At 35.2% G+C, this 24,711-nt stretch overlaps 1 protein-coding gene across 2 annotated transcripts in view; it reads right to left on the bottom strand.

Annotated features, from left to right (window-relative positions):
- LOC140149125 (coiled-coil domain-containing protein 186-like) overlaps positions 1-24,711 on the bottom strand; it is a 31,740-nt gene that overhangs the window by 5,187 nt on the left and 1,842 nt on the right. Inside the window, exons 2-17 of one of the 2 annotated variants that reach the window (XM_072171306.1) lie at positions 19,864-21,040; positions 16,998-17,127; positions 16,324-16,452; positions 15,026-15,238; positions 14,410-14,529; positions 12,832-12,936; positions 12,213-12,311; positions 11,532-11,618; positions 10,698-10,840; positions 8,784-8,964; positions 7,918-7,992; positions 7,178-7,342; positions 5,991-6,233; positions 5,188-5,357; positions 4,925-4,994; positions 3,616-3,636 (exon numbers count right to left, since the gene is read on the bottom strand). In XM_072171306.1, coding sequence (XP_072027407.1) covers positions 3,616-3,636; positions 4,925-4,994; positions 5,188-5,357; positions 5,991-6,233; positions 7,178-7,342; positions 7,918-7,992; positions 8,784-8,964; positions 10,698-10,840; positions 11,532-11,618; positions 12,213-12,311; positions 12,832-12,936; positions 14,410-14,529; positions 15,026-15,238; positions 16,324-16,452; positions 16,998-17,127; positions 19,864-19,913 — 2,001 coding nt within the window. In that variant the 5' untranslated portion in view covers positions 19,914-21,040. The remainder of the gene's footprint in view (positions 1-3,615; positions 3,637-4,924; positions 4,995-5,187; positions 5,358-5,990; positions 6,234-7,177; positions 7,343-7,917; positions 7,993-8,783; positions 8,965-10,697; positions 10,841-11,531; positions 11,619-12,212; positions 12,312-12,831; positions 12,937-14,409; positions 14,530-15,025; positions 15,239-16,323; positions 16,453-16,997; positions 17,128-19,863; positions 21,041-24,711) is intronic. The other variant, XM_072171307.1, reaches the window with a different exon arrangement.

Raw genomic sequence — 24,711 nt, 5'->3', positions numbered from 1 at the left:
CATCAAACTTCTTTTTCACAAACAAAACACATGTTCATATTGAGATGGTTGCTAAATATGCAGAACCTGAAATAAGTATGCAAGTCGCAATGGAGTCGCCAAAGGAGGCACCTTTGAAAATCAATTTACTATAATTATTACCTTAGACAAACATTGGGTTATCTATAATACTAACATAAAATTGGTTCTAAAGTTACGAAGTTTTGTGATAAAAAAAAAAGTACTTTTTGCCTTCATCTCAATTTCAAATTTGCCACTGTTGGACTCCTTGGACCAGATTGTGTCACATATATCCATGTGTGATGCCACGTGTGATGCTTGTGGTGCCACACCTTATCCCTGCTGATAAAGGTGGTTTCATCATCAATGGCTCTAACAAAATGTAAAGGTCATGTGCAATTTCCAAAGCAACTACCATCTTTTCATCATATTAATATGTCATTATTTGAATTGAAAACAATCCTGAAGTCATGGTTAATAAAACAGTACAAACATGTCAATGCAGATGCATCAATGAACATGTATGCTCCATTAACTCCAAGAGTAATGTTACATGCCACATATCAGTATTGAAGTATTATAATTGATTGAAAGGTTTTAAACTTTTATTGTCAAAAATAAAATTTGTCATGACTAACTGGAGCTTCATAAATGACACTAGGTTTTGTGTCTCCTTCCTTGATCAAACAATACCAACAGCAATTAATGTTCAACATAAAAGCATTCACAGGCCTTTTTAACTGTGCTTGAAATGTGCCCTTAGCTTAAAATCCCATTCAGTGATCCCAGTCAAAGTGTAGAAAAATAAATTGTGCAAAAATTGCTTTAAAGTGAAGGATAAGGCATTAAAATTGTCATAAAATGGAAAATTTGGCAAAAACAAATGAGGAAAACAGGAGTATTGACAAAGTTGCAGTGTCATATAAAATGTCTTTAATACACTGCTTTCAGCTTACCCACTAGCAGGCCATGTTAGCACATACAAAGGGGCAAAAACTGAATTTGTATGATATTAACAATGTTCCGAATGAGCAAATTGCTGAATATGCCTTTTTAAAGTGCTGTCTATGTTTGACCTTGTTGTTAAGTTGTAAACAATATTTGTGATGGGTTCTTTCAGTTTAGACTATGGGAGAGTTTTTTTGTTGTTCTAAATACAATTAATTTTGATATTGAACTGAACATTCTCTAAATAGTTTATCAGAAATGATGAACATGTGTATGGTCGTAATTACCTTACAAACCATTTCCTCTAGTCATCAAGACAAGCACAACACTTCAACCACATGAACACATTCAACACAAATGTAGTAATTTGCATATGATATGATATCAAATGACCCAGAACCCTTGCTTATTTCAAGTTCTGACATACATGATTATCACTTCAATAAGGTAAGTAATATTTAGCTATAATCATATACAGGGTGTCCCAGGAAAAAATAGCGGGTGAATGAATTAGCTTCTAATTTTTAATAATATGCAATATTATGTTTAATGGTTTCAGTTTTTGTTTAAAGTTAAAACATTTGCATTCATTATTCATGACAATATTTGAAGCAACATTTCAACCAGGAAGACTGATTTCTGCAATTCTCGCTATTCACAATAAGGGCGCCGCCAGCGGTTTGCGATGTAATTGTGATGTATCATGGGAAAAGGTCGACATCCAAGTCCGCGCAACTACGAATATTACCATGCTATTACATAGGAACAAGTGATAATATTTTTTTAGTTTGTCAAAATAAAGGTGTTACACGCGAATCGATACTCAATAATACTTAATAATGTGATTTGAAATGTGCACAATTAATTTTTCTCTATCGATATCGTGAACGTTAAACAAACAAAAAATATTGTCACATGTTCCTATGTAATAGCATGGTAATATTCGTATTGCGCGGACTTGGATGTCGACCTTTTCCCATGATACATCACGATTACATAGCAAACCGCTGGCGGCGCCCTTATTGTGAATAGCGAGAATTGGAAGCTTCCCAGCTTTTATTCATTATGTTGTGCAATATGTTATATTTAAACTTTCCAAAGAACATTTGAGCCAAGAATAACAATGATTAAGTGCTTACATCTTTACATGTGACTTTTGATATTGTGCAACATTATGTTGAATTTAAACAGATTTAAATTTTGCATTACCATTTCTTGGAAATTTTCCAAAGACATTAATGTGTGAGAAAACTTAAACTTTTTAGCCAGCTGGAATTTTTTATGCAATAATTATATTAACATTAACAAAAAATATATATTTACAAGTACCTAGCATCATCTTACATGCAATGTTTAATTTTTAATATTTTGCAGTATTTTCACAAGTTGAACAAAACCTTATTAAATGGTTTTCAAGAAACGGAGTGTTTAAGAACGTTAAGGATTTCGCCAAACAACATATAAAGTCCATTGACATGTTAACCACTAGTGCGCATTGTGTTGAAGGATCTTTCTTTCAAACTTAGAATGAAGTGAATAGACGCATGCATTATGTTGTAATCGCTCATTTCTTTGCAATCAGTTGACCGATTCAAGTAAAATTAGCATATAAGGCTAATAAGATGGGCTATATGCTGTTTATGCCCATGTCCACATTCATTCACCCAGTGATTTTTTTCTGGGACACCCTGTATGTTACTTTGTGTAGTGTGATAGCTACATGGTCTATGGTGCATTTAAATAAACTAACTAAAAATACTGAAACAAACTAAAACAAAATTTGCTGTGATAGTTTAAGGTCCACTTCTCTTCTCTCTCAAAGTAAAACTACAAAAGTTGGGAGGAAAAACTTCCAATGGAATCTTATTTCAATCAAGGAGTTTAAAAAGGAGACTACGTATATGTCCCAAATTTCCTCATGTTGCCTAAACTTGCCTCAAATAAAAAACTGATATAATATTGAATTGTCTTGTATGAGGATTAAAATTGCATATACCTGGTACTGTTTCCAGAAAAGCTAGAAATTTACGGTACTTGGATGTTTTCATGGAACAACTCCAAAAACTCATTGAGCCCTATGACACAACTAGTGTCTTTATGGAGGTAGTTGAAATGCTGGTTAACTTACTTGTCTACACCTAAAACACTTGATTTTTTCTCCTACTTCAGGTTTTGTAACAGATTGAAAGGTCAGCTATATAACAAACTAGTTACATATGTTAAGCTTTGTCAGTCTTTTAATGTATTCATTAAAAAGTATACACATTACAATAGTTTATGCATACAGTGCTATCAGCAACATAACATTATGCACAAAATGCATGATAACATTACACAGCTGTAGACAAAAGGGAAATTTATCAGGCAGGCCCGGAGGTATGCTATTCTTTGCACTCAATAAGCAACAAGCAAACATGGTTGAGCATGTTTCTCCTATTTAATTCATTGATTTGAACAGATTCCTTTAAAGTTGCTAATTTTGTTTTGAACAAGAAACTTGAATATATGCGCAGACATTTATACAACCTGATATGATTACGGTTGCACTTATTCTTTCCTCTTTTGATTTCTTACAAACAAGATTTTAAAGAGACTGAAAGTGGACCATTAAACAAGGGAAGAGAGGCAACATTCAGGCACATGCATTGCAGTCAGTCTTCCCCTTACCATGGTTCTCCGCACCAGTGCCTGCTGGGATATATACAGTGTAGCATTATGTGTCGGCATGGAAAGGCAATGTAGTAGCAATGTTACAAATGCAATGTATCCCAGGGTTCCTTGTATGTTAGTAGCATTAGTTTACATACGGTACAATTTTGATATACTCAGTATGTTATTTAGACAATATTTTTTGTTGGTACTGTATAGAAATTTTAAAAAAGAACTGTAAGAGACGTTCTTACATTGAAGTTTCATCATCACAAGAATTCACAGTGAAATATTGACATTTAACAGATAGGTTTCATTTGGTTAGCACAATAGTTGAGGATAAAAATAGTACCAATGCAAAGCAAGTGTTTCTATTCAAGTGAGAACAATTTATTCCACAACACTATGTTGTCACATAACATTGTACTAATGCTACTCTAGACATTACACCCATGATCATGTACTTTTCAAGTTGAATTTAGTTATTTTAACATTATCATACAAAGACATATACCAAATACTAAAACATATCTGTCCAAATGTTATAAGGGGAAAAAAACTAACGTTTTCCCATTTTAATCATATAAATCTAAGCAGTTAAAATTAAATTCTACTACCGTAATGGACTGGCTTCAATAAAGTATTGTCTTTATAAAATACTTTAAAACATAAACTGTAATCAAGGTATAATTTCATTGAAGTGGTACTCCTGATTTGATATTCAACACAAGTGGTCAACCCTGGGTGGTCTAGCAAATTTTGAACAAAATTACATGCCTTGCATTAACTTAAAAGTGATATTCCTAACAACAAAATATAAAACACTTTTGAATGAAATCATAAAAAGAACCAAATTAAAGCAATGATGAAATTAAATTTAATTTTCATATCAATGCATGATTTTACACTACTGCATACATTTTCTTTTGAAAAGGAGCAATACTGCAATCTACACACAGCAAAATATGTACATTTGGGGCGATAATTTTGGGGCTTTGTTTTAATCTGAAAAGGCAATCTACAAAGCAAATATCAATGCTTCCGTAATCAGGAAATCCAGAAGCACAAGCCACATTCAGTGGCAAAAATAAGAGATTGAAAATAAATGTAAGAATCAAGGTGATGTGTGCCCCATTTCCATGCTGTTATACATTCTTCAGAAAATAAAAGTGTGAAACAATAACACAGCCAGTTTCCAGTATGTCAAAAGATTCCATAATGAATGTGCACTGACTGAGAACAAAAGAGTAACCCATGAACTCATGCTAGATTGATATGTCATCAGGCACATTGGATCTATTATGTACATGGCAGGGAATGACCATACCTTATTAGCATCACTTGCTGCTGGTGCCAGGGCTCCTGCCTCATCACGTAGGATATATGAGTGGATGATTCTGTGAAAGGAGCATAAAGGAAGCAAGGGATTGCATCAATAATAAAGATTCTTGTGATTTCAATTCTTGAACAAATACTGTTCTGTGTACACTGGTACCATTTATATTTTATGAGAAACTCATTTTTGGAAGACAGTTAACAACAATCTTGTCCCTATAATTACATAGTCATACACATTTCCTAATGACTTACTTGGATTTTTTCTTGATTTCTTCCACCAGACTGTTGACATGTTCCTGCATAAATTCAATCTTCTCATTCTTTCTCTGCTGGGCTCGCTGTAATTTCACTATTCTCTCTACTAACATGTTCTTATCAATACCTGGATAATCATTACTTGCTATGGCTACTGAGTGCTGATCCTGAAACAAAAATAGATGGGCAGTGAGTTGAAGATATCCATAACCTTAATTCAAACATAGACACCACTTTAAGAAGGCATATGCAGCAATTTGCTCATTCAAAAAATTGTTAATATCATCAAAATTCAGTTTTTGCACCTTCCATAATCTTACTTAAATGACAATGAGAGGTCAAAATGTAGTATGAGTCTATATTTATAAAGTGTCACACACTTTGTTTAGTTTTTGATCTGCTCAGAATCAATTGTCATTTATATAGCACCACAAACATAAAACATGCTCATATGCCTCCTGAAAAAGATGTGCTTTTCGGGAGATTCTTGAATGTTTCAAATGTGCTAACTTTGATATGCACCAGCAGTTTATTCCAGTTTTGAGGCACAGACAGAAAATTCACCAAAAGAAATATTTGGTTGTGGGCTCAACAAGACGTGGTGGGTAGGAGTTTGAAGTTCTTAGTCTTCTACGTTCAACAGCAGTCTGCAGCATGACTGAAATTTGTGATAGAGCCTGGTTGTGGTTTGTCTTTTAGATAAGAGTAAACATTTTATAGTCAATTTGCTGCTCATATGCTGAAATGAACAAAAATGGCTGCTGTCTGTCCCAAGAAATGTGGCATTTATTTGTTCTTACCTGAGGTGGATGATGGTCCTCAAATCTGCTATTATTCACAGCTGAATTAATATGAGAAGATGAATTACTATGACTCATACTGCCTACACCATGACTGCTACTACTGCTGTTAGCAGTGGGAAGGGTATCTAGGGAACCACAGGAGCTGGTTCGAGATCCAAGGCTTCCATTGTCTTTTGGACTACCATCTTTAGAGTCAGCGTCTAATCTCTTCTGTGCCTGCTGAAGCTGACGGGTAAGATCCTGATAAGAAAAAATAATATAAGCTTTAGAATACTACACAAATATTGAGATATAAGTAAACCAAATACTGGTGATAGAGAAAGATCACACCGATTATAGGTTAATACATGCGTATCACTTGTTTGGAGTTAAATTGTACAAAATAATGCACACATACTGAGATGTTGATGCGTCTAATGCACGAGCCCCGAAGGGGGGAGTGCACTAGACGCATCAACATCTCAGTACAAGTGCATTATTTTGTACAATTTCTAACAACAAGTGATACGATTTATTAACCTATTTCATACGCGTGAAAAAAATCCTGTGATTTTTGCATTTTTATAACAAAATTGTCACTAAAAATTTGGAGTGCGCGCCCGTGCAATTGTACAACATTTATGCACGGCTAGTAATTTACTAACGGAGGCTCTGATTGGTTCTCACTATCTAGGAGTGTATGAATATTAGTTATTGGTACTAATATTTTATTAGTGGTTTTTTGGATGGAACAAGGAGACCAACAAACTCAATTACATCAATCAAAATACAAAAGTGTTAAGATGAATAAATAATGTGCTTGTCAACATTTTGTTATCACTTTCAAAGAGCATAAGCACTAAAAATAGACTTGCTTCTATCATTTTAAAAAGAAGATACCAAACAATTGCTGTTTAAGTAAACTCCACAATCTGTATAAACTAGCAATGATAAGGCCATTTGATTCAATACTTATAACCCCCATTAACCAACACCTTTATATTCAAGACAACCAGTATCTCTGATATTACCTTAACATTAGCTGTATGGTTTCTTCTGAGTATCTTCATCTCATCCCTAGCATCTTACCTTGATATTAGCTGTATGTTTTCTTCTGAGTATCTTCATCTCATCCCTAGCATCTTACCTTGATATTAGCTGTATGTTTTCTTCTGAGTATCTTCATCTCATCCCTAGCATCTTACCTTGATATTAGCTGTATGTTTTCTTCTGAGTGTCTTCATCTCATCCCTAGCATCTTCCAATTGGATTGATAATTGCTCTACTGCTTTGGCTTTTTCTGTCAATTTGGATGTTAGCATGGTCGACTCACGCTCTCTGTACTGCTTCTCTTGCTTCAACTCCATGGTCTGAAAAGAAAATAGGGAGTTTTTAGTTAGGACTCACAGCAATAACTTGAATTTCAACTTTTTTCTTGCTTTGTCTGTTTACATGTTTGTTTGTTAATTGTAGGTGAGATGTCATTTCTTGTTGATGGAAAAAATAAACAGTGATAGCAATGAGAAACCTGACAAATAACTCTTCATAATATCTGGGCAAATTGAATCTAGAATAATAAGTTTTGTAATAATAAATTTTCTACATCAATATATTACAGATCAATACACATAATCAGTATACTTCTATCACTGATTTGCTTGAATGGTGTATCATCTTACTGTCACTTCATAATGGCAGAAATAATCAGGAGGTTGTGCTCATTATCTCCTTGAGACGTTAGATGTCACAGTGATATGTACACACAAAACCATGAACAATATAATGGCAAGTCTGCAAGCTGGTGTAGCATCAAAGAAACTTGAACGTCTGTGATGAATGACTGCTGATTTCTTCTTAATAGATCATATTACTGATGTCAGTTAATGTCTCATACCCACAAGAAACAATTGTAATTAATAATGGTTGCTTCCTCTACGTGACTTACCACTTGGCTGTGTTGCTTTTGCAATTCCTCCATCTGTTCTTTAAGTTTCTTCAGATTAGCAGATAGTGCATCAACCTGAAATATAGAATAGATTAAAGTCCTTTAAAGAAAAAACAACACATCTGGATTTATTCATAAAGTGTTTCAACAAGCTCAACATTCTATAGCAATCTTGATAATTGAAGTGTCCAACTTGCCAAGGTCCAGGCCAGTATAAAAGAACACTGTGACATGTAAGGATAAGGTCGCATACCCAGTTGGCCTGGCTAACAATTATCCCTCCTTAAATTTACCATTGTAGGCCATCATTTTTTATGGCTCCCAATACTTGAAGCTATGAATATTACAGCAACTATCTACCGATTACAGCTCTGAACTGGGCAAATCGATAAACAATTATGAAACTTGGAGATACTATAATTACATAAAAGATGTTTTCCCTACATGAGAGCTGACAACCATTCTCATCCAGTAAGAGATTAAGAGAAACACTTTCAAGTTTGTCAACTACAGGGATAAATTTTAAAGGATTTTATATTAGTCATGAATTAATCAAGAAACACAGGCATGAGACTAGAGTTTTGCAAAAAAGGAGGAAAAGGTCAAAAAAGAGGGAAAATAATTGATCTCCTATACTTTTGTACAGAGGTGAAAATTTGAAATGAAATGGGAGGAATGCTCCTACCTGAGGAGAAATCTCATCCTTGAGAAACATGACTGCCTTCACTATTCAAGAATAACTGGTAGGCAAAAATAGTCCAGTTGATCCATTACTGCCCATTCCTAACAAACATCCTACTGAATTGTCACAACTCAACACAATCCCTTGTCTAATGAATCATGAAAGAAAAATCACTTCTTCTTACCTTATCACTTAGTGCAGAATTGTCCGAATTCATTTGAGTATTTTTGGCAGTGATTTTCTCAGTAAACTGTAGTAATTCAATCTGTTTTTGCCTATGTGATTGTAGCTCTGTTTCCAGTTCTGAATACTCTTCTTTTTGACCTGACATATTTGTCTCCATCTTCTTTACTTCTTCCTTAGCACTGTTCATACAAATCATTAAGGATATAAATAAGTTAATAAACATGCAAATGTTTGTCAATCAAAGCACACCACATCACACCCATAACCAACACAATAAATAGGATCCCATTTTGCTCAACTTAAAGAGTAAATATGAAAATAATTAGACCAGAGGTCCTCAACTAAATTTCTTAAAGTGCTCCTTTAAAATGCAAAGAATTCTAAAACACCACTATATCCATGACAACAGAGAGGACTGACTAATAGGTGGGGTTCATGGACTCTTTTTTGGGGCCTCTGGTGAGGTCCATGGGCAACACGCTGGTGGGGGTCCAGGGGCCATCCCCCAGAAGCTCTTGGATTTTATCCTTTTTATACGGCTTAGGGCGACTCTCCTTGGATATAATTGCTTAAGTAACAAGGTATAAAAACACATTTTTCCCCATACTAGCCGACATACACCATTTGGAATGCGGCACTATGCCACAAGTGGCTCGCGTGCCCCAGTTGAGGATCTCTGACTTAGAGCGCCCCACTTGCAGATCCTTGAATTAGACAATTACTAGATTATTATCTTATTTAAGTTATTCATCATCATCATCAAGCTTTCTCCAACTAATGCGATCTTGGGCAAGCGAAACAATTTTGTTTGGCTGCAGCAGCATCCCTTCAGTATCTCCCAGGAGGTGCTGGACATACTGTAAGTACAGTGTGCGCGGCCGTAATTTAAGTTATTACTGACTGAAATTGGGTAGGAAAATAAGGAGATACACACAAATACCTGACATCATGAAATTGATTGGCATTTGGGGTTTGAACATAATAAATTGCACATATAGTAGCTCATTGACATGGCGTTTTATTTGCATGCACAGTATTGATATAATGGCAGCAACTTAAAAATGCAGCATTCTTTGTCTGAGTTAGTATAACTACGATTATGAAATTAAGCATGAAGTTGATTAGTTTATGTTTCTTGATATTTACTTGCCGGATATAAGTGTACAAATAGTCTTGAAAAGCTACTGGAACCTTGCTTGTTTAGCTACTGCATAACTACTCACCATATGTCATTAACCATTTTGCATGCAGTGCATGCACATGGCAATGAAATGTACTGGAAATTGCCAATAATAACAAAGAGACACCATTTCTGATACGGATTGAAACATTTCTGATTAATCTATAAAAGAACCCTTACAACTTACTCTTGCAATTTATGCTGTAATGCCTTCAGCTCGTCTACTTGCTTTGTTAGCCTATTAAGAACCCTTACAACTTACTCCTGCAAGTTATGTTGTAACGCCTTCAGCTCATCTACTTGCTTTGTTAGCCGCCTATTAAGAACCCTTACAACTTACTCCTGCAAGTTATGTTGTAACGCCTTCAGCTCGTCTACTTGCTTTGTTAGCCGCCTATTAAGAACCCTTACAACTTACTCTTGCAATTTATGCTGTAATGCCTTCAGCTCATCTACTTGCTTTGTTAGCCTTCTATTAAGAACCCCTACAACTTACTCTTGCAATTTATGCTGTAATGCCTTCAGCTCATCTACTTGCTTTGTTAGCCGCCTATTAAGAACCCCCTACAACTTACTCTTGCAATTTATGCTGTAATGCCTTCAGCTCGCTCTACTTGCTTTGTTAGCCGCCTATTAAGAACCCTTACAACTTACTCTTGCAATTTATGCTGTAATGCCTTCAGCTCATCTACTTGCTTTGTTAGCCGCCTATTAAGAACCCCTACAACTTACTCTTGCAATTTATGCTGTAATGCCTTCAGCTCATCTACTTGCTTTGTTAGCCTTCTATTTTCTTCTTTCTGAGAATTGAGTAACTCCTTGAATTTGGAAAGCAGTTCCTCATTCTGTAGTCTCTCATCTTCAAGACACTTAGTCTGTTATATTTGGAAAAATAATGGGGAAAGTGGGCTAATCAACACATTCATCTGCTTATTTGCATGGTATCTTTCATTTTCATTTCATTTTTTTTTTTTTTTCTTTAAATACATTTCAAGGCTAGCATACAAATCTTAAGATACATGAAAGATAAAACAAGTGATCATATTGCACGAATAAAATACATATTAAATACTTGAAAGTTAAAATACATGGCAAGTACTATCAGAACCAGCGATTGGCTAAGATGAACAGGTACATGTAGGTGCACATCATCTCTCAGAGTCGTCACACCAAGGCCGAAAAAAGGTGGGGGGGTAGGAAAAATGTTTGAGCATAAATCACTTACAAATTGGCAATTACAATATTAGTTACAATTTCTTGACACCTTGGTATATATTATGATTTTTTTCAAATAGGTAACTTATTTTGTTCTTGAAGTACACCAAGTGTTAATTTCATAAAATTTCCTACACTGTCTATTATGCAGTTCCATGTCAGTTTAATCTTGTACTTCATTGTTGGCATATTTATCCTGTTGATTAAAGATTGATTGCTCATTTTTTTGTTTTTCCTGTCGTAAAGTGTGATGATATTACCAATGGTGCTATGTAAGTTCCCTTACATAGTTAGAAGTTTGCTGCAATTTATTTCATTATCTATATGTTTTTAGATATATTGTAGTCATACCTTAACTTGCAATGAATCCAACTCAGCCATATTATCATGATATCTTTTCTTCAGAGTTTCTAGTTCCCTTAATTTTGCACTATGAAGCTACATGGAAAAGAGAGAGGATAGGATGAACAAATATGAATAAGCTTGAAACTTACCAAGCCACTTTCTTGTTTCCATTTAACAGGACAAAAACAATAATGAAACAAACATGCAAAACATTTGCCTTCTCATAACATTCTATTTATAATCATAGGGAGAAAGATGACTTTTATTAACGTCTTTCCAAAACAGTAATTTTGAATTCTATCTTCAAAGAAATTATCTAAATTAGATTTTGTGATAACTTATTAAGTGAAGGCAACATGAATGATGTTAATGTCAGGACCAATTAAATCTAATTTTCAGTCCATTATACCAAACAAGCATATTTTATGCCTGACCATAGTTAAATATCAGTGAATTAAAATGTCAAAACAATAAGGTAATAAAATTCAAATCACATGCCACAATAACCACCTACAGGATGTAATGCTTAATTTTATCACTCACAAAACACCTGGTTAATAGAAATATTATCTAAATCTGGCATTATACTGTCTGCATTTATACCATTATGAATCACTTTGTTTTTATTACTTTAATCCTCATATAATGCTACAAAAGCAATTTTCAATAGCATGTGTTATTTCCTACCTCCATTTGGTCACTCTTTTCCTGCAGATGCTGTGTTAATTCCACTTGTTTCTCCTTCAATTTATGATCCAATGAGTTGGATTTGATTTCTTCAGATTCCTGTTCAAATATCACATAAAGACAACAAACCTTATTAGGTCAAGTGCCAAGCATAGCATAAACAGGTAGAGTCACTATATTGAAAAGTTGCTATCAAATGTTTGTTAGTTGGATATTTCGTCTAATTTAAAATCAACTTAATGACTATTAAATTGCAACTTCTATACTGGGAGTCAAAATTAATTTGTTTCTCTTGTATATCTACTGAATAAACATTAAAGTTGTATAAAATTTCACTGATAATGTAAACACCCATGCACTGACTCAAGTAAATTCCAATCAAATTAGAAGCAGAGATCAAAATGTACATTGACAACAGGGTATAAGATGGAGCCAAGCATATGAATGTAATTACACATAATAAGATGGCACAAAATTCACTCAAATCATCATCATCATTTGCCAATTCAAGTTTTACTTTTCTCATTTCTGACTAGTTAAAATATGAAAACAAACTTCTGAATGATCTGATCACAAATCCACTATGATGGTATCTTTGATGTTCTAATGATCATCTTACTTGGTATGTCTTGATCATTTCTTGGCAATTTTTTCTGATCTGCTCCGTTTCTTCCTTAGCCTCTTTGAGCCTCTGCTCTGTCTTGGTTAGTATCACTTTGGTTTCCTAATCAGAAAAAAAAAACAAGTCCAAAAGAAAATAAATCAAACAATCATAAAACAAACCATTTCACATAAAAAGGGAACATAAAACAATTCTGGATGTAAGAAGGGCATCTCAAAATGTTTTTGTACCGGTACATAGCACAACCTTTTTAAATGGGATCTGTTCTATGTCAAATTACAAAGTCTAATTTTGGTGATCTTATTATCATATCAAAGGTGAATCTTGCGTTGTGCCAATTAACTCCATGGGGCACTACCAGCCATAAGGATGATTTTGATTGGTTACAAAGAGGACTATTTCATGTGTGAACCAATCAGAGATATGGTAATAATAGTTAGTAGGGCTGATGGGATTATTAAGTTTAAAATTGCTAAGAGATCTAAAAGCTCTATTTAGATTGGTTACTCAAATGATTATATCATGCATACCGTGGAATCATGGCATGTTGCCTATGGGGATTGAAGCTTATGCTGGTTTCATACTTTCTACCGCTTGCCAATGAGCGGCGTGACGCTTCATCATGCACACAGTGGCACACCGCTGAGCTGCAAGCGGCAGAAAGTATGAAACCATATTTTGTTCTCATACGTCAGAGCAGCACCATTCCGAGTTGATTTGAATTCAACTCCCAGCGGTGCTGCCGCCGCTGCAAAGCGGTGGAGTGATCGATTTATCGGCTTGCCGATGGTCACCGCTAGCGTTTCTGGTGCGACTGCACAGTGAAGTAAAATCATCTGCAGAGCGGTGAAGTGGCAAGCAGCAGGAAAGTATGAAACCAGCATAAGTTAGGTACTGTGTGAGCAAACTCAAAAATAATGCAAATGGCACGAGCATACACAAAAGAAACTTAAGTCGCCAGGTCTGAACGCTGTACCGGCATCAGCTGAATTCAAGTACGCTTAGAGGGCACAGACATGAAAAATTCCAATCTGTGTGTTTATTAATCTATCATCAGGTTGATGGTCAAGAGTAATATCATAAAAACTGTCACATGAATTATCATGGTCATAACAAAAACACCATTATTATGGTCACTATAGGTATTAATAATTCTGGAAAATATACCCCCATATCATTATTATTATTGTAGTTGTAGGATGGCAAATAAAATACATGTAACATTGCCATTTAAGTCAAATTATGTAAATTTGTCAATGTGTTAGCCAACTGCAATATGCAAAGAGGATCCACCACATAACAGTGTCAAATGCAACTTTGTCAGTGTGTCAACTAAACATAAGTCAACAATGTTTGCCAACTCAGGTATGCATATGTAGCATAAAAGGACAGGTAATTTCTATGCTGTGACTTTCAAACTATTCATGATTCATTTCTAACTTTTGATACCCAGTTATTTGTCCTGAATAGCAAAAAAGAAAACAGTTTCATACATGTAGGTCTATTTTAAAGTGATATATCCTTACAATTATTTAAGATGGTTTGATTTGAAATAATGAAACAAGAGTAGCTTACCTTATGAGCATCAAGTTCAGTTTTGAGCTTATTTTGGGCCCATTTGACCTTGATTGCCTGTGAACTGATCTCCTCTTTTAGTTGATCCATCTCCTTTTGCCTTGATGAAGATTCATTTTCCTAAAAAGAAATGATACAATACCTAAAAATTATAATCACAATATCAGCTAAAATGAGCTTAACATTCTTTAAATAAGGCCCTTCTTTACATGCATGTGATTTTACATGAACAAATAAATATACTCTTGGAATTGATCAATGTCTTTTTTTTGGTGCACAGTAATATTTTTGACATGTTTCAGTAAACAAAAAATTCTTTATTCAAGATTCAGAATGCCATGACTTAATAATAAAAAGATATGCTGTTATACTGGTTGGACCTGTTTGATGACATTTGATGATTTGGGTGATGTACACTGTAGTTAGGAGTCAATAAAGATCATGTTTCTCAAATACTTACAATTCAGTATGCTACAGTGATGTATCAAATATTCCCCAAAAAATCATACATTTTCAAAAGTAATTTTTTTGAAATATTCCTATGAAACATCTCTTCTAAAATTTTCAATATTATAATACAGATTAGGGGCCAATATTTAACAACCCTTTCACTAACCTTTACTTCTGTAGAGTTTTTAAGCTTGGATAGCTCTTTCCTGAGTTGTTTGATTTGTACATGTAGTGTTTCTGATTGCTGTGTGACCTCTCGTAGTCTGTGTTCTAACGCCTCTCTTACTTTCTTCTGCTCCAGCACCTCCTTCTCACTTTTGGCATATCTGATCACCATGTTTTCTTTGTCTTTCACTGCTTCTTCATATAATTTCTTGACCTAGAAAGGGTTACAATAAATATTATTGACTCGTTCTCTCATCAGATTTTGCTCAAACACAAATATGTGATGAAGTAATTAAAGTGTATTTCACATCTTTAAAAACAAAATGACATCCACTGCCTCAAATTAATACCAAACAAAATGTGCCCATCAATATCAAGATTGATTTTTCACTCCTACAAACAGTATGTGATGGTGTTGATAACTTACTTCATATTATCCAACACATATCAACCAGTCTAGTTTACATAGAAGTATTAAATTGAGCACATAATCAAATTATTTAAGCTCTCTTCAGTATTGCTTTCTAAATAAGCTATCCAGTGTATTTAGGTAGGTCCTGCATGTACACGAGTACATCAACTATCAATACATGTTTGCAATTTCACTTTCATTGGTAATATTATGGGTATGTTTGCTGAAATTGCTATATGGCCAAGAAAGTGATCATAATAAATGACTGAGCAACCCTAAGTAATTTACTCAGCCAATTAAATCTAACAACCTTACTTAAGGCAATTTACTTAGCCAATTAAATATATCTGGTTTCAATTAAATCTAAATTGGAGTAGTTTGTTTTTTCATTGCTTCATTTCAAGCACTTGACAACCAATCAATTGTCAATGCAGCTTACTCACACAATATGCACATGTGCATAAATGGTTCATTTGCATATCCAAACACATTACCATGGTGAGATTTTGCATTACTACATGTATGTTACATACAGAGGTCATCATGAGAAATGGATGACCCATATATGCATTGACATCAGTCAGCCAGCAACCCTCAGAATGGACATGTACATAATTTATTATTTTATTTTACAAATTCGGTTAAAATACATCAAAGAGCAAAGTAAAATTTCAAAACACATACAAAAGGAAACAAAGAAAATAGACCCAATGGGCTAGCCTGGTGGAGTCAGAAGCATCACAACAGTGTCACCAAGAGGTGTTACTCCTCCAACCCACTGGGGCAATTACGTATACTATTGCACAGCAACGATATTTAAAAACATTATAACTTAAGATGGAAATCTGCTCAGTGACTTCAACCAAAAAAGTGCTTTATGTACAAACCTGGTCTATTCTCAATATCATCTCCTGTTGTAACTGTGATATAGCCTTCTTTGCAGCATGGTCATGTGCTATTTGCCGATCTCTCGCTAACTGAAAGTCTTGCTTATACTGCTCTACAACAACCTCTAACTGCAAATGTGAAAAATATAAATGTGAACATCTTTCTCAAAATCAAAATTTGGTCAAACTAAAATGGTGCCTTACTAAAAAAATGTAAATTCACACATTTTTATTCATCTTTGTACACATGTACTTTTGTGTTTAATGACTACTCCTTAAAAGAAACAAAATATATGCAGCATGTGTGAACATTAATTGGTTGAGAAGAATTTATAAAGGAGAATTAAAACTCTTCCATTAAAATCAGTACTGCATGTGTACATCGCTATTGAATGTTGTATGGTTGTAGCAGTGAATGGGTTAATGGAAAAATATTACCAGGGCAATGTCGGCAATCTGCGCGAGCACGGTGCCATGCATGATCAGTGACGGCGTGGTGGTATTTTTACTGATATTTACGAAAGGACTTAGTGATGATACCCAATGTTTTGGATATGAGAAATTTAGTGATTTGAAGAAAAGACTAAACAGAACTACACAGTCAAGTCTGAGGATAAACATGAAGGACTAGAGTCTGGGCGAACGTGGGACTAACAATGTACAAATGTAAATACCTCTCTTATTTTAAGTCTCTGTGCCTTTTTGGTATCGCCATGATCTGTAACCACCTCTGATACAGATACTTGACTTGATTGCATAAGTTGACTGATATGAGCTTCCTTCTGCATACAGTCCTCCTGTATTCTATGTAGGGACAAGAAGAATATAAGAACAAGAATCATCATACATACATATATCAGAATTTGGTGTGATTGCAATAAGAGATTCTGAGCTTTATTCTGAGATTTTCTGTTAATTGTATGTACATGTATCACACTACTGCAATTACATTCAATAAGTTAATGTGGTGAAATCCACTCTCTCTAATTGAGTTGAATGCTCTAGTTTGCAGTACAAGTAATGCAAGATAGAGTTTACACACACATACATTGTACACACACCACCATTCACCACAAGCAATCTCAATCCCAAAAAATACATGATTTCTGAAACACTGTACTACATGTAGTCACCTGACGTAGTCACTATTTTATTGCAATCCAGGAAAACAAAACAGTTGGCAAACTTGTACTAAAATAATTCAAATGCTAGCCCTATCAAAATGAAGAGGCAAGTGAAGCACAGACTCTTCTCACCCTTCTCCAAGTGCTCCTCAATTTTCAATCTTGGAGGGTCTTACAGACCTGCTAACAACATGATTTTGTCCAAAATTGAATTGCGGGAGCAGGGGCAGAGATTCCCCAAATGACAGTCAAAGTGTGCCAATTTGTTTTTCCATGATTGTACCTCGCAAAAGGTGTATTATACTGCATTTACAAGTACCTGGCAGATTCTGGCATATTGTCCCAAAAAAGTACACTTATGGATGTTATTATCTAAAAGTGACCTTCTCCTGACTTGACTTATTAGGCTATTGCATCAATGTTGACATCATTCATACACATACATACATTTGTATTTTGTACACACAGACACAGCGACTATCTCAAGTGACTATCAATTGTAATAATTATACCTGATATTGAATTCCTCTCACGTCATCATGTCATTTTATTACTGCAATCATAACAAGCTAGCCATGCATATATGTCGCTTCATGCATACACCATTCTCAACATCAAGTCTAAATTCAATTTCCCAGCACAAAAACACCTTGTCTTGTTCTCTTGAGATCTCTGTGACACACTTGTCAATTTCTAACCACATTAGGCTTACAGGCAAACTTGCACAAAATCTTACCACTACATGTGTTGTTGTATTTTTTACGCAAGAAAATTTTTACCTTAGCTTTAAGAATAAAGCTAAATGATGTTTGCATTATTATAACAAAAATTTTGATTCTTTATTGCAAAATGTTCACTGCCACCATTAAAAATTCATCAAAATTGATTGTTTCTAACAATCCCCCAAGCCTACATATGTAAAACAAGCAAAAACATAATACAAACCATATACATTAGAAATATATTATTTCAGAAATGTGTGTTTTAATGACTTTGAAACTATTTGTTTCATCATTTTAAAGATGTGATGTAAATGCTGTGTGGTTTCTAAAAATGTTTCAAGGATTTGTACCTACATGTACATGTAGGTAGTTCTCTTACTACATTTTTTTAATGTGGACAGTGGAAAAAATAAAAAATAGTGAATCCAAACTGAAATAAATAATGAATAAGTTTTAAAATCAACTAACAAATCAATAATGGTTTTATACAAAATAAATAAACTGAATAAATCATTAATATCTTTTCCTACCAATTTCAGTGTGCACAGTTTACACTTGGCAGGTTTTTATTGATGACGTCAAAACGCTGCACACAGATGTAGTTACTACCAATTATGATACTGACTCCATACTCAGAGTTTCAAAGGGTTAAATGACCATCTCACTATGATGAAAAATGTGTTTAATGCAAAGCATTACATCGATAAATACGTGTACGGTACAAATTTGTGCAAAAACCAAAAGGCCTTCCTTTGTGTTGCAAATATCTAAAATAATAAAAAGCAAAGTAAAGACCACTCATTTATTTATTTATTTATTTATTTTGCATTGGTTTGCATTGGGTTTAAGGTGTGCGGTATCGATAATTTGATCAGTGTATTGCCAGACTAAGTTATTGTGTTTCTTATGGAACAATTTGCACCAATAGGGAGTTACTATGGTAGTGATAGGAAGTGTTGTTTAGAGGCCAACCATATAATTGTCATACACATCGTTCCATTAGGCATTCCTTTATGACAGTGAGACAGTGATAGCCAGGTGCTTAAAATCAACCAAACTAAATAGTGCCAAACACAAAACACACACAAACATGGCACATATACATTCCTTTAAAAAGTACATTATTTGGTTTCTATTAACCCCCCCCCCCCCCCGGCCCCCGCCCCTGTGGAAAAATCTCCTACATGTACATGCAGAAAAGATTAATGCTACATATCATGTTTTTAGCATATATTTAATGAAAGATAGAGCTATACTAAACAAAACCTTAACTGCAGTCAAACCCTCACAATTCACAAGGACCTATTGATTTACAGTGTCTCTTCAAAACGTTTATTGATCATATCCTCTAGCTTCCTGAACCAAGCTATTTACATTAGTTTCATAATGAGTTGTTGATATTATTACTTACATAGGGTCCTGCATGTACAATTATACATATGAAACAGGTGCATACCCTAATTTGTTGGTTTTTTATTTTTTACTGAAAATATGAGTTTATATAAAATTCTGTTTTACAGTACTGCTGCATTATCAGTGATATTTTACAAAAGAGACTGCTATCCACTTTGGCAAAGTATATGATAGGACATTTTGACTGCTAGTCTGATGGCATATTAATATTTTATTATGCCAGACATGTGTCCTCAGACCATACATGTAAAACAAACAACAACTAGCTTCATGCCACTAACCTTGCTATTTCTAGTTCCTGTTCACTGCATTTTCTTTTCAACACATCCATCTCTAGCAGGAGCTTCTTGGAATCACCTGATTCCAAAGCTTCTCTTCTCAGTCCATTGGGCAAATCGCCAACAGAAGTGTTCTCATTAGATTCACTTTTGTGCAAAAGATCATCCAGTTCTGATAGTAATGTATCATCATCTGAATCCACATTGCTAGCAGTTCTTTTTTTGTAAATCAACAGTCCCAACTTGGCTGGCAGAATGATTTACGTTTAATTTGGAAGGATTTTCTAGTGATGATGAAGACTGTTCAGCTGCCGTTTCTTGGCTGGAATTTGTAAAATGTGTATTTGTGGTGCTTTCACAATTTTGATTTAATTTGATTGAACTGTCCTGATTGTCTGCAGCTATATTTTGATTTGATACTTGCAAATCTTCATTTACTTCATTGTCATGATCATTGTTGGAAGTACTTGATTCCTTTGGTGTTCTTTCAGGATGATTATCTGGGGTTGACAAGGTTAGGTCAGCTTCAACATTTTCTGATTGTACGTCCCCCTCCTTGGACACATTTAATTGTACAACAACAAGCGATGTCTTCGATTCTAAACCCTGTGCTACATGTACTTCATCAGCAGATTCTTGCAGGCTTTCTGGCTCGGCACAGTTTTCAGATTCTGTTCTATCTACTTCTATTGCACGCTCTGATTCTGGCAAAGCCGAGTTAAAATCTGCTTTCTGTTCATTTCCTTCCTCTGAATTTTCAGAATTTTCGGCCGTATTGCTCCCAACCATATCTCCATTCTCTGCTGATGTATCTTCTGGAATATGCTTTTCATCTGCAGCATGTGAGTAATGCTGTGAAGCTTCTGCTGAGTCATCATCCTCTGTAGCACCATTTTCAGATACAGGACCTCCTGCAGCACCTTCAACACCCCCGTCCTGGGGACTAGACAAACTCTGTTCTTGAGACACTCCTGATTCATTAGAACTACCCTGGTTGTTTTCATTCATGGATTCACTTTCTTCTCCAGACATCTTGCTAGACTCATCAGTGATAATAATATCTTCATCACATGCCTCCATAGCTAGCTCTGGCTCATCATAGTCTGCCATCGTCTTCTCTCCACAACACACTCAACCCCACTAGTAATATCTCATGCTTGCAATCTGGATTTCTCTGTCTCTGAAACATAAAAAAGACAATATTTATTTCAATGATTTGCAAGTGAATGGTATTACAATTACACATTGCTATGTCTTGCTAAATCTAAATCATATGCTGTTGATATTCAAAATGAGTTTCAAAAAGGGAGCCGAGGTGGGCGCTTTTTGAAACTTACTTTCTTTTCATTTACAATGTGTGTGTTTTTGTTATTTATTTCCTTTCATACAGCTGTATATACCCAGGGAATCGCTGGCAGGGCCAGAGAAACCCCCGTGGGTATAGGCCGGTGATCTTGTGCGTGGCATGCGTAGGGTCGGAGGGCCGAATCCCGGACATGCCAAATGACTACTTTGTTTATCTTCTCTCCTTTTCGGTTTGTTCTTTTCCTTTCAATAGCAAAAAAACATGGGTTCAGTTAGGGTTAATTAACATGTTTTTCATAGATTTAGGCCTCCTTAACCCTAACCGAAACTCACTAAAGCTTACTATGAAAAGCACTGTGCATGCATGGATTCCAATTTGTGTTTTGGCCATGCTTGAATACAGTGGGGTCACTGACTTATATATCATCTTAACTATCACGAAGTCCAAGTTTAACTACATGTAACTTGGATACATCAGGTAAGATAACTATGATCTGAGGATCATATACGAATACCAATTTCATATGTATTAAGGGGGTACTACACCCCTGCCCAATTGTGTGCCTATTTTTGCATTTTTCTCAAAAACTATAGCGCATTGGTGACAAGTAAGATATGTACATTATAAGGGCAAGGACTACAATTTCTGGATTGGAAATTTTATTTCAGCACAGAAAACAGTTGTGGAGTTACAGTCAAAAATGAGGGAAAACCAATATTTGATCAATAAATCAATAACTACTTGCCTTGAGTTGCTGAATTTTCAGTGCAGTAGTTGTACAAATGTAGTCCTTGCCCCTATAATATACATATCTTACTTGTCACCAATGTGCTATAATTTTTGAGAAAAATGCAAAAATAGGCACAAAATTGGCCAGGGTGTAGTACCCCTTAAATTAAATTGCAAAGAAATTTGTTGAAATGTTTGAGCTGTGCAAAAAATAAAGTGTGTAAATCCCATTGCCACACAAAATGGTGTATGTCAGTCCATAATATACATAGGCACGGTGTATATAGGACTGGCAAACAAGTCTAGTCAACCACATCTTGTTGTCATTGATTACAATTACATGGCCTCCCATGATGACACGCTTATGGGAGTGGCGGGTGGGAAAATTAAATTTTCCGATCCTAGTCGGATGAGAGCTGAATGCGTTGTGATATTTGAAAAAGAAGACAAAGCCAATCTCTCTAAAAAAGGCTTCCTCTCATTGGCTAATGAAAAAACTAGGAGGAATCTGCCTTGCGAATGGGCCGCCCACCCGTTGCCAAACAACGCCGATCGATGACCGCATGACAATGACCCGATTGACCTCCTAGTTCATGACCTTAAAAGTCATTTTTAATGGGCGTAACCATTCTCGGCATGGGTAAACTGGTTTCTTCAAGACGAGCATTCAGAAACATTATTAGAGATATAGCCAAACAAAAGAAATAGTTCCTTCTGTTTCCTGTTGTTTTTGAAACTCTTTAATTGCTCATATCTTTGGAACTTGCTGTTCAATTTCAATGGGCTTTTCTGCAAAACCCAGCTTTGTAAATGCTTTTTACTATCTTAATATAAGGAACTGAAAATTTAATAATTTCCAAGTTCCGACTGATTTTGCTTGATCGCATCACATACATGTACATCTAATCTATCTTGCATACTGTATTATACTAGTTATAAATATTATGTTTTGTATAAAAACAAGACTGAGGGCCTGCTGGTCACTGAAGTTGTCAAAGAAAGAATAAACTATACTACCCCCCGGTACTGTATCTTTTACTTTTGATTTTCTATACCGTATTTGTTTTAGTACAGGGTTGCTTGAGAAGACTAGCCAAGAATTTGTTCACCGATAGCTTCACATTCTAGGCTAGAGATCATTGCATTCAAAATCTAGTCGGATTCGCTGTTCAAAGCATGACACCGTATAAAGCAATGGAAGTTCAGAAGTAAACACATCGGGATCACGTCAGGCGATTGCATTAAAAATGTTACTAAAATTACACTGTCCAAAATTTAAGACTGTCCAAAATAGGCAAATCTTGCTCAAAAGATACTTTGACTCATCAAAATAACTTTCATCCAAATATCAACATTTTAAAACAGAATAAATAACCTCTGGTGCAAAAATTGCACTGCTGTCCGACCGAACGGAAAACCATACAAAAGCACTCTAGCATCAAATGCGTAAAGTTTTATCATGTGCAAATTCAAAGCTAGAGTTCTCAAGAAAATGTACAGGGATCTATATACGATGATTTTGTTTTTTTGGGTGGATCACCGGGATTCACCGTATTTTACACGTAAAATACATGTAACCCATGCACCACACAATTTAATAGCAGGCCGGTACTGCACAGTGCCGCCCGTTACCAGTTGTTCTTGTCTATGACTATGTAGTATGTAATCGGCAATTGGAGCCTACAAAACATGTCGCATATATATATCATGACATCGGGAATTTATGCAAATTTTACGGTAAAATCAGTCATACCTAGAAAGGATAAAATTCAAATTGAGAAAATATTCTAGATATTCTAGCACTATGATTGATGACAAACTCAATTGGCATACACATGTAGATTACTTGATCAAGAGACTGAACTCCAGAATGTATTGTCTCAGAAAACTGAACTACTTTAATGTTGATGTAAAATTAATTGCTCTGTTTTTTTATTCCATTATTGAAAGTGTCTGGAGATATTATTTATTATGTTGGGGAGGGAATGTTGCAAAAGGGGACAAGGACAAAATTGATAGAATTGTGAAGGAAGCTGGAAGGATTAAAGGTGTGTCAAGGCGGGACCTCGAAGCTGTTTAAGCTGATCTGTTGAGTAAGAAGCTGACTGATGTGATGGACGACTCTGGTCATCCACTCCACGATCGTTTCTCATGTCAGCCGATTCACAGATCTGGTCAGATGCGCTTGTCTTTTGCCTTTAGACAAACTGGTATTTTTCCTCCTTCATTCCACAAACTATTAGACTTCATAATAACTCTAACTACACATGGGGCGCCATTCTTAGTAACTAACATGTAATTTAGTACAAGGAACTTATACGATGTCCTCATCACAAACTGATACTATCTGTCCATCGTATAAAGGTCCGTTCATACTACCACCGCATTTGCGATGCGTTGCTTTGCGATGCCGATATATCGATTACTTTTGCCGCAACCTAACGCAACTCGTCGCATTTCCAAGTTAAAATGTATTTAACTTCATTGTGATATCGCAATGCAGTATTTTGCAGTACGATGCAGTGCGACAACGCAACGCATCGCAAAGCAAAGCATCGCAAATGCGGTGGTAGTATGAACGAACCTTAAGACTATTACCGTACGGCAGCGTGGTGAAGGAATATTACACAGTCAAGAATAGGCTCCATCATTTTTTTATTCGGATCCCTCCCAGTCTCCCAAAACATCAAAAGCGTTGCACGTATACTTGACTTAAGACTGTCCTTTTTCACATAACGCAGACAAAGTAGGTCCAACTTGCCTAGAAATGGTCAAATTTTGGCAAGAAATATCTCTGTGTAATCCTATGTAAGTCC

This window comes from Amphiura filiformis, chromosome 3 (genome assembly GCF_039555335.1).
Source record: "Amphiura filiformis chromosome 3, Afil_fr2py, whole genome shotgun sequence".
Taxonomy (NCBI): Eukaryota; Metazoa; Echinodermata; class Ophiuroidea; order Amphilepidida; family Amphiuridae; genus Amphiura; species Amphiura filiformis.
The sequence above is the reverse complement of the archived record's forward strand: the minus strand, read 5'-3'. Positions and strand labels throughout refer to the sequence as shown.